This window comes from Anarrhichthys ocellatus, unplaced genomic scaffold, assembly GCF_004355925.1.
Source record: "Anarrhichthys ocellatus isolate YVR2014 unplaced genomic scaffold, GSC_Weel_1.0 scaffold37, whole genome shotgun sequence".
Taxonomy (NCBI): domain Eukaryota; kingdom Metazoa; phylum Chordata; class Actinopteri; order Perciformes; family Anarhichadidae; genus Anarrhichthys; species Anarrhichthys ocellatus.
In genome coordinates, this window is record NW_022280067.1 from 3059310 (window position 1) to 3070216 (window position 10907).

Below are 10907 nucleotides of genomic sequence, written 5' to 3' on the forward strand. Positions count from 1 at the left end.
ACACACACACACACACACACACACACACACACACACACACACACACATTGTTTTTCATCTGATCCGTTAGCCATGCTAACCCAGGAACTGACCTTGAGCTCCTTCACATCTATTGTTCCACTGCCATCTGTGTCAAACAGATCAAAAGCCTCTTTAACTTCCTGCTTCTGCTCCTCAGTCAGATCTTTTTGGGGACCTGCCTTTTTCCTTTGGCCAGCCGAAGAAGCTGGTTTCCGGTAACCTGTAGCCTGAAAAAAACAACAAAAAACCGACATTAGGATGTGGTTGCTGGTTCACATCTACTCAGTTAGCTGTTACTAGCATGCTAGCTAACTTTAGCTTCTACGCTGCAGCACGAGACCCAACAGAAACGCGTCTTAAACTATTTTCACGGTAAATCTCAAAATTCCCCAAAATGTTAATACAGCGTAAGATTCATAAACTACGTTTAAATGCCGGTACATACCATTTAAATGAATGATTCAGCCCGGGAAAGCTGCAGTTGTGTCTCGGATCGGATGTCAACAAAACTTGCAGTAACGGTTGTATTATTTTCTTTTCTTCTGTTGATTGACATGAGAGATAGCCAATACAGACCCCGGAAGCACCGTGACGCAAACATAGTAGCCAATCGCAAAAAAGCAATGGGCGGGCTATAACCGTGTGCGCCAATGGTTGAGATCGTTTCTTGTCGCCCCAGCAACCAGGAAACAGCGCATGCGCAGTGTTTAATCGCTCATGCTGAGGCAGCTGGGCAGTGGGCATCGATAACTATACTATAATACATAATGAAATAAGGTAATATTATACCCTTTATGCATGGAGAGATAACGTTTGTTTTGCAGAAGCATCTTTTGTTTTTCATTTTTAGTTTAGTTTAGTTATTTTAGTTATTATTCTTAAGACGTTAGCCTGTTAGCTTAGCGTGCAGGCTGCTGCTTGTCTGGTAGCTATATAGGCTAATCTCTCACAGTCACGTGCTCATTTAGATGTTATTGTTTTGTGTTGAACAATGTTCATTCATAGCTCTTGTAGCTGCAGTTGTATCTATGTTGTTGACCAGAAATGTTAACAGTGGTGGAATAAGTATTCCCTTTTTCCCTGAAATGTTAAGGCTTGTTATAACAGTATAGATGTCAGATATATGTACAAGATTCTGTCTGAAATGTACAGTGATGAAGCAAAGGTGCATGTACAGTAGCGTATAGCAACATTTTAACTTACTGTACTTAGTTACTATCGTTCTTGTCCTTTTACAGTCCAGGCACCTCAAGTAATGCTGGCGAGTACAGTTATCAACCACAGGCAACATGTTGGCCTGCAGAAGCTCTCAGCACTGGCAGGAATCACACATTCCTCTTTGGGCCCCAACAAAAAGTACAAGTTCATCCAAGATGAAACGAGCGGGGAGTCGGCTCTCGCGTGCTCCTGTTTTCGCATCCTGGAGAACCTGGAGCTGACCTGTGGGGTGGGTCAGCTGGTTTACGAGACTGTTCAAGCCCACCAGAAGGCCTATCATACGGGGTCGGGATGCCTGCTGTTCCTCGCGGGAGCGTGGAGCCGTGCTGCTCTGGAGTGCCTTCAGAGACGAGTTCCAGTGGCACGCATCATCTCGGCTATGTCTGAAGGAATGGATGTCTGCTTGGACGTTTGCAGGAAATGCAGCGTGTCAACCGAGGGTCTTGGTGTGGCGCAATCAGAAAGCCGCACTGCGACATCTCAGGGTTTAGGACCTCACCTGTCAAAGACACCCACTGTGGAGGCTTCACGAGCATCTGACAAGACTCTAACTGCCAGTGGACAAAGGAAGATAAAGCTCAGCAGACATTTTTATGAGACCAAGTCTGAAAACGTCCCGCAACCTCCTCTGCCCAAGCTTCCTGACATTGCACACATCTCTGTGGGGTTGAGTCACGGTTGTGTCGGTGCGATGACTTTAGTTGTCGAAGCCAGCCGAATACAATCAAGAAATAACCCACAAGATGTCAGCTGTTCTACGTTCGATGTTACTAAAGTGGTGACTTGTGTGCTACCCGGTTTACCAGAGGAGCACGCGTGTGTTCTGCAGGGCTGCATTGTTCTTGTATCTCATGAACAGGCTTCAGTTGCACATCACTTAAAAGAACAGCACTTGAAGGTTGCTCTGATTAATGGAGATCTATCAGATACCTATCGCCATCTTGGCTTTAAAAGGCTAAAGGGTGTGCAGTGTGTGAGTGACCGGTCGCACTTTTCAAGTTCAACCAAAGAGGAAGAGTGGATGGAAAAGACTGTGACTCTTCTGTTGAACCTAGAGGTGAACCTGATCGTCGTCAGTGGGCTCGCTAGTGAGAAAGTGATTCAGCGCTGTTGTACACATCACATACTTGTGGTGGAAAAAGCAAAGGCTTCCGTTTTGAAGGTGCTGGCTCAGGCGACGGGAGCCGTTCCGGTGACTTACACCACACAGTTGAGTACGCACTGTGTTGGCGCTGGTGTGAAGGTTGCAATCTGGAGGAACCTCAGCAGCCACAAGAGGAAGCCCTCAACAACTGTGAACATTTCCACCGTAGAGAGCAGCGGGTTGGTCACCGTGATCCTCACGAGCTGTGTGCACGGCAAGCTGCAGGCCCTGGAGGACCAGTTTTGGGCGTGTGCTTATCGTTTGCACCACACGCTGAAAGACAAAGTCCTCCTGCCCGGTGCCGGAGTGACAGAGATACTTTGTGTTCATCACCTTCACAAGCAAGCGGAGCAAAAGCATCACACTGTCCAACAGACCAGAGCAGGGACAGCACATAACCCGTACAGGGGGTTAGTGTTGCACCTCATGGCAGATGGTTTCATAGATTACATATCCACTGTAATGGTTAACACTGGGAAGGTTTCAAAAGTCAGAGCCAGGACTGCAGTGAGCCAACAACTGCAGGACTGTACACAAAGTCAAGGCATTGCTGCAACATTCTCACAGCTGTTCTTGGCAGACGAACAAGAGGACGGTGCAGCAGCAGCACAGGTCTATGATAATGTGAGTGTGAAGCAGGAAGCATGGAGGAAAGCCTTAGACCTGGTTCTCCTGGTCCTACAGACGGATGCAGAGGTCATCACAGGCACCTACCCAAAAAGTGATGGTCCACAGGAAGATGTGATGCTGTTGTGACCGTCATGTTCGACTGTACACATCTTTCTCAGCGTCTATTCAGACGGCACACGTGTTTAAAATATGTTTATTTTTACGACTGGTACAAAGTGAAAGTAGAATAAAGTGTTTATACTGTTTGTTTTGTTGTCATCAATAAATAGTGGAAGTAAAGCAATGCTACCTATATGCTGCCACTTGGGGGAGACAAATGATTGTATGACACATCAGTCTGTCTGACTGTCTCTCAGCTGATGCAGGTCAGTAGAAGGAAGAGAATTTGGCCTGTAGTTCCTGAATGGTGAGACTTAAGATGCTTTTGGATAAACACCACAAAAAGGTCAAAACAACATTGATGAAACGTAACGTGTCCACATGTTGTTTCCCCTCCAGAGTTTAAAGTGATATTTATTTGATTGTTTTCTATCCTGACCTCCAGGTATGTGGAAAGCCATGCCAAAAGAGCACAGCATCTTAAATATCATGAAGTACGGTCAGTATGTATTTGCATATTTAAATTGTAGTCTTAGTTATCATATTCTCTCTCTTAAAGGTGCTGCGTACTATTCTCATAGGAGATACCCCAAAGTTCAGTTTATTTGTTTTATCGACCAAGCGTGACTGAGCTGACTCTACTCGTACACACCTTGTCTTCATACTCAGTCCAGCCAGTGAAAACAAATCGTGCATGTCCAAAACCACATTTACATTTCCCTCTCACGGAGCTCGGGTGGAACTTTGTATGTTTTCTAGTCTTGGTTCTTTATGATCTTTGCCTACGCTTCCTTCTGTGTGCTCAGCCTGCTAACACTGTTCACACTGGACACTGTCTCCCTGCCCACTGTGGTGGTTTATGACCTGCTCTGTTATAATGGTAATGTTTGAGGGAGAAGGTATACGCCTCCAGACAGAGTACAGGATTAAGTCTTATTAGTTCATTCAACAAGAGAACTACAGGTAATCACAACTTCCGGAGGTTATTTTTTGAATTCTAGTAACATTTCCCGTTCTATTTGATCATTGAAAGGCCACATGATATTATTCTTTAACACCAGATGCCCAAAGTTATAGTTCATCCAGAATTCAGGCTTATTTCACAACACTTTTTAGTAAGTTTCAAAATACAAAAGCACATCATTCGTTATTCCGAAGAAAAACGTCTACTCATTGGAAAAATCAAAAACAACCCGAAAGCAATGACGGTTCATATGAAAGTGAAGCTCTCTCTTGGTTACCTTTAGATTCTTTTTCCTATTGTGGCATTGCATTTTAAAGGTGTGAGCTGAGGCGACACGTGACACCTTCCATTTCCTCTGAGAACAGAGAGAGAGAGAGCGTCTTGTTGCTTCTCAAAATAGCTCCGTGAAATACAGAAACGTTACATCGGCCATAACAACCTTGACTCAGCGGTGGTGCAGTGAGATGGTGGGGTGTGAACATAACACCACAAACACAACGCTGAGGAGGAAACTGGAACGGGGAAGTCAGTGACACATCTGAGAGTTCAGGCCGAGTCCACGTTTTATTGTCCCCCCCCCCATGCTTCACACGTTTGCAGATTACCTTTTAATGTCAAAGCCTCAGAGTTGGGTGAGATGATCCAGTTTTAGGGTGTTATTTCTAGCTCACAGCAGAGGCTGCTCATTTGATTTTGGGCATATTCAAAGTAGATTTATAAATAACTAAAAAAATCTGTTTTTTTTTATTCTAAAATTTTGAGAGGAAAAAGCAACTGAAGGCATGTGAAGTTTTGCTTTTGATTGGTATTTGTTTTGTTTGATTCATACTGGTATTCACAAAACGACAGTTGTATCTTCAGGTTTCACTGCAGCAGAATGTGTGTGGAGCTCTAAGGTAGCTTCTGTCAGGTTTTAGAATAAAGCGATCCGTTTGGGAACAGGTGCCGTACTGATACGACAATGTGTCACGGGAAATGCATTTTTAGAGAGAAACTATAAATCTTGTTTTCCTCAGACAAACATCCTACATGTCGAAGACTATAGTATGCTATGTCTAAGTTATCATCTATTTTGGCTGCTTTGTCTTTTTTAAGTTGACATCTTGAAAACAGGGGAATTCTTAGCATGATATTTGGTGACAACAATTGCTCCGCTAAAGTTTTGATTTGTCAACGAAATGTTCCAAAGCAGACAGAAGTATTCAGTGAACGCCTGAGGAGTAGGTCTGTGATCGATGAGGTCGCTAGTTCAAAGAAAACCATGGCTGGGATCGGTGCATCAAAAATCTGTTTTTTGGTTATAATTCCCTTTAAAAAGGAGAATTCTTGCATTTTGATTGTACTATGAAGGGGTAAATGGAGAACAGTACTGGTATACTTGGCACTTTTCCTTTGTGATGAGATAAAGGACCAAAAAGACCACCCGGTCTAAAGATCGGATACACTTCCCTGTGTTCTCCATTGATACAGGAAATACATGTGAACTCTTCCTGTTGGACTCCTGTTTTGACCACAAGTCTTACAACTATGCGAGTCTCTGGACTTAGTCACTCGTTCTGCCTGGCTGGATGTCAGATGTGTCCCTGACCAGTTTCGGGGGGGGGGGGGGGTCACCAACATGACCACAACCGAGAGCACAGCTGACTTTCTACTGATCCAGTACAAGTTGCAAGTGTGGTCAATTTTACCCAGAAGCCCAGACCAGTGAGTGCCTTTTTTGGCAAATGGCTGCCCTCCTAAAATATAATAAAAAACAGATTCCTGCACAAATAAGTCCCACCTCTGATCCTCCACTATGGTGCTTCTGAGGAAGTTTAGAGTAGCAATTAAAATCAGTCATGATTTCATGATTCAAGATGCCGACTTTTTCATCTCAAGTCTGCTGGCATTTCTCCTTCACGTCATTGTTTTTCACTCATGAACAGCACTGAGGGATAAAAAAAAAGCCGACTGTGCTGGTTTTCTATTTTATACATCTCTCTTCTCTAGCTCTTGAAAAGGATCGGGTGAATGAAAACGCTGGTTTTCGGTTCACATGCTCACCGCTGCTCTTTTGGCGCTCTGAAGGGTCTCAGTGAGTCCACGTCCCCCCTCCTTGCACCTCTTCGACTTCTGCTGGGTTGGTTGGTTAAATCAGAGAGCATTAGTGGGCGTGTATGTGTGTGTGTGTGTCTGTTGGTGCTCCTAGGGCGCATGCGAACTGAGGCCCAAAGGGGAAAGCCTTCCACACAGATCTAAGCCAGCTGCCCTGATTTAAACACTTCATTGCAAGAAGAGTGGAAGCGAGGGGGAATCCTACACTGGCAAAGCAGCTTCCCGCTCTCAAGAAACCAACGGACGAGCAGCTACTAATGGTGGATTTAGACGTTTAGCCGTTAGGAGTCCTTCTGCCTCAGACTCTCAGGACCCAAAGGGCACTTGCAGCCCTGAGAGGGGGGCGTTCAAGAGAAACTGACCTCTGGGGTTAACCAGAATCAGTCAGTGTGAAGCTCTGTGGAGGAGGGGAGGAGGGAACAGGCAGCAGTCGGTGGGAGGTGGGAGGCCACGGCGGGTTCTCCTGCGCTGCTCCAGAAGGAGACGAGGCAGTCGCCGGGAAGCGGGGAAAGAGGAGGATATGGCCACGGGAGAAATCACAACACTTCCCTCCACACCTGAAGACGGCGGCAGCGGCAGCTTCACTCCCGGGGCCTTCAAGGATCCCAAAAGGCTGTACTGTAAAAACGGGGGCTTCTTCTTGAGGATAAAGTCCGACGGGGGTGTTGATGGAATCCGGGAGAAGAGCGACCCCCACAGTAAGTACTTCCAGTCTTCTTCTTCTTTGCTTTGCACAGCACACACAAAGCTTCTTTATGCTCTCTTTTTTAACACGAAACAGGGAAGTGAGAGTGAAGCAAAAACATCATGGAGGAACGATGTGGATTTTCCAGCTTGCTGAGGTTCATCCTCCACATTGTAAACAGCAAACTGTGTGTAGCCCTACGTCTGGAAAGAGTAATAGCTGCAGCTCAAGAGAAGTACACCTCAAATGTTTGGTGATCAATGGGAACTTTGATGGAATATGTGTGATGTTTTTAGTGAACGCAGATCTCCATGTTGAGTCACAGTCACACACCGCTTACTGTCTGCTTTACGTTGCACAAAGCAGCACAACATGGAGCTCAAAGCCAGAATAAGTGAGTTCCTGATCAAGAGATCAAGGTCAATGAACTTAAGTTAGCAACTTTTATAGCGGAAACATTAACGTGTTTGTTTGGCATTCAACTGTGGTTCCCCTCTGTGCCCCTGTATCACTGATTACTGTGGAGTGTGTGTGTCTACAGTTGCATCAGTAAGTGGGAGGGGGGGGGGGGAGGTTTCAGAGGAAAAACACGTGTATTGTCCAAGATGCAGTGTGACATTTCAAGCAGGTGTGTCCAAAATAATGCCTGATATGGAAGCAGTTCAAGGAGAGAGGAGCTATTTTTAGGATAATTAAATGACCTTCAGTTCGACGTATTTATGAAACAAACTGGGAGAGTCACCTTGTTGATATTATGTTGTATTATTTAGTTTGTTAACGATAAAAAAAAAAGTATTAAAAGAGTCAGTATCATGGCTTCAGAAAATAATATATCCTCAATGAGTCACTAAACAGGACTCGTGTTAATCATTTAGCTCTTTTTGGTTTCTTCCAGTGCAACCTGAGCCGTGCGTCATCAATGGTCCTTTTGTTGAGGCTGTGATTGGCCTGCCAACTCTTTGGACAACGTAACATACCTGCCAGTTAGCATTGGAAACGTTAGTGAGAAGTGTTGCTCAATGCACCCGAGGATCCTCGGGGGGGATTTCTGTGCTAATGCAGATGGAACTGCACTCCATTTGTGTTCTTTGTAATTCCCCGTGCCAAAGCTTTGTGAGGACGATATTGCACGTATACCACGTATTGCCACACATGGTTGCCTTTGCATCACCAGCCCCAGGACAATTACAGAAAGGACCACACTGTACTGTGCCACAGCTACTGTGAATGTACAGTGTACATTCACAGTAGCTGTGGCACACAATGGAACCAGTAAACCTCGAACACACGAAGGCACACTCAGACCAATTACACCTCTTTTTTTCAGGGAGGAACACCTCTTTGATCTGTGACATGAATCATCCGGGCAGCATGCTGAACTGTAGACAGATGCTCGTCTATCTGAAGTCTTAATGTGGATGCATTCTGGACAGATCCCCTAATTTGCCTTACGGGGCCCCTGCTTCCTTTTTGGTGGTTTGGCTTCATGCAAAGTATGCTCTGTTGGCAAGGTGTGGCACCTCTAAGAAAAAGAATGTGGAGATGATTTTGATACATCTGTGTGGAGGCCGACAGGTACTGTGTGCTCAGCGCGCTGTCATTTAATGCAGAAATATAGGAGCTGCTTATGCAACAGAAATGAACAGATAAGTCCCAAGAATAAAAAAAAAAGATATAACCAAAATGAATGATCTGTAAGCACATTTAAAGCCACGTTAATCAATATTTTTCACTAACTCTTCACCTTAGTGACCCTTTTAAGGCTCTTTTAGCTCATCGATTTTGGCTTCACAGCACATCTGTTTGATTCACTCTCACGGCTCTCGTTAGTGCTCCTATCGAGCCGCTGCAGGCAGCTGTATTTAGCGAACAAGCTCTGATTGAGCCACTGCACGCTACCTGCCCTGCACCAACCCGCAGACGATGTTCGCAGGAAGTTTAAGTTCAAGCACCTAGCAGCTAAACGCCTAGATATTAGTGTATATTAATATATCATTATATCTGATTTAGTTTTGCTGTGTTTGCTCTCGAAGAACAGTTTCCTCTTTCTGTTTTGTGCTGTCAAGCTAATCACCAGTCCTCCCTCCACTATATACAACATTAAATGTCCTCGAGCAGGCAAGTAGCTTTAGGCCACGAATGTCTCTCTTTACTCATGTTTACTGCTGTAGTAGATTTAATATTGAAACGCCTCTCAAACCGTCTTCACTGTCATCAGTTGTGTTACAATAAAACGTGCACAGAGTTGAAAGACGGCACCTTTGATGTAACCAAGAGATTCCTCTCATTGGGATTCAGTGTAGGAATCAGGGACCCAGGAAGTTGATGCTCCTTTATCTTTTTATAACACAGCACTTCATCATTTTCTTTTGACTAAACATGCCACAAGCAAACTGCTAATACTCTGTGTTTGGTTAATTCTGTTAAATGAAACATTTGTGTTTTTCCTCAGTAAAGCTTCAGCTGCAGGCGACCTCAGTGGGGGAGGTGGTCGTCAAAGGAGTCTGTGCTAATCGCTATCTGGCCATGAACAGAGACGGACGGCTGTTTGGAGTGGTGAGTGAGATGGATCATCATCTTTTAACAAAAGTTACGTGGTTTATGTTCTGTAAAGTGTTTTCAGATGACTGCCAATGCCGTAGAATCATCAAGTAGCTTTTCACAAAGCTCTGTTCATTGAATGTCTTCAGCCTCCGTCACCAGCAGCATTTAGGCTGCTGGTGACGGAAACCAAATATTTACCAGCCATCCTCCCCTCGCAGGGAAATAATTAAGTTGACACGTTGGTCATAGTCAGCGCTGAGAAGTAAAAAAAGAAGTTTTGTGACAACATTACAAGAGGCCCAGGTCAAGTGGTAGATGTATGAGATTCAGAGACGGGAAACTGTTTCGTATCGATGCATCTCCTGTTTCTTCTGACCAGACCAAAAGACGAGGCGTCTCTCCCAAATCCAGTCAGTCTTCCTTTCCGTTCGCCGGTCTCGTCCTCCATGTTTTACTCAAGAAAAAGGAAAAAATCAGAAACATACTTGAAGTTAAGAAGTGGTTAAACTGTCGCCGCTGCTGTCTTCTGCTAGAAGTCGTTGCCTTACAGCAGCAGTGGAAGTGTGAAGTGTTGGTGCCTGATGTGGTCTGGTGGTTTGAAGGCTCGTCCACAGTCAATGTAATTGGCAAGAAGCGTTTCCTCTCTAATAAGAAGCCACAGCCGCTGCCACCCAAGACGCTCTGCTCCGGCTTGTGTTTAGAGAATCATTAAAAAAAAACACGAGATATTAACGCTCCTCTAATTAACCATAACCAAGAAAAGTCATTATATTGACTGATATGAAGATTAACATTTGTTGCCAAAGAAATCACATTTTTCCGTCTCATTAAGCACCATGACTAGTTAGATCTTGCACGTTTTATCCAGAAGCAGAAGTTATTTATCAGATATTTGCGAAAGTAATTGACAAAGACTGACCACTTATACATAAGTTTGTTCTGCAGATAAGATCTGTACAAGTTTAGACTTATTTTCAATATCTATTCCACCTTAAACCTTTGACAAAAAACATTCCTGATTAATATTTTCCATTAATTAAGTAAAAGTAAATAAATTAATTTCCAGCGTCTTGATTTTTTTAAACTTTCAACTCAGTAATCTAAGGCTTAAACAATAATTGGACTCCTCCTTGTTTATATATACAGTATATATATATATATATATATATATACAGTATATACATATATATACAGTATATACATACATACATATATACAGTATATACACGTATATACAGTATATATATATACATACAGTATATACACATATATACACATATATACGTATATATACAGTATATATACAGTATATATATACGTATATATACAGTATATATACAGTATATATATATACATATATATACATATATATATATATACATATGTATACATATATACATGTGTATATATATATACACACATATGTATATATATATGCATATATATACATATATACATGTGTATATATATATACACACATATGTATATATATATGCATATATATACAT

The 10907-nt window shown here is 43.3% G+C and overlaps 3 protein-coding genes across 4 annotated transcripts in view; 2 read left to right on the forward strand and 1 right to left on the reverse strand.

Moving 5' to 3' along the window:
* cetn4 (centrin 4) overlaps nt 1-570 on the reverse strand; it is a 2745-nt gene extending 2175 nt beyond the window's left edge. For both annotated transcript variants that reach the window (XM_031866921.1, XM_031866920.1), the window contains exons 1-2: nt 467-570; nt 93-248 (exon numbers count right to left, since the gene is read on the reverse strand). In XM_031866921.1, coding sequence (XP_031722781.1) covers nt 93-248; nt 467-469 — 159 coding nt within the window. In that variant the 5' untranslated portion in view covers nt 470-570. The remainder of the gene's footprint in view (nt 1-92; nt 249-466) is intronic.
* Nucleotides 7-3146, forward strand: bbs12 (Bardet-Biedl syndrome 12). The gene is made up of 2 exons (XM_031866919.1): nt 7-798; nt 1260-3146. Exon 2 carries the CDS (start codon nt 1277-1279, stop codon nt 3137-3139), a length of 1863 nt encoding a protein of 620 aa, XP_031722779.1. The 5' UTR covers nt 7-798; nt 1260-1276; the 3' UTR covers nt 3140-3146.
* A 3541-nt stretch (nt 3147-6687) lies between these two features.
* The window catches only part of fgf2 (fibroblast growth factor 2), a 17347-nt gene continuing 13127 nt past the window's right edge, over nt 6688-10907 (forward strand). Inside the window, exons 1-2 of the mRNA XM_031866923.1 lie at nt 6688-6868; nt 9308-9411. Of these exons, the coding sequence (XP_031722783.1) occupies nt 6691-6868; nt 9308-9411 (282 nt within the window). The 5' untranslated portion in view covers nt 6688-6690. The remainder of the gene's footprint in view (nt 6869-9307; nt 9412-10907) is intronic.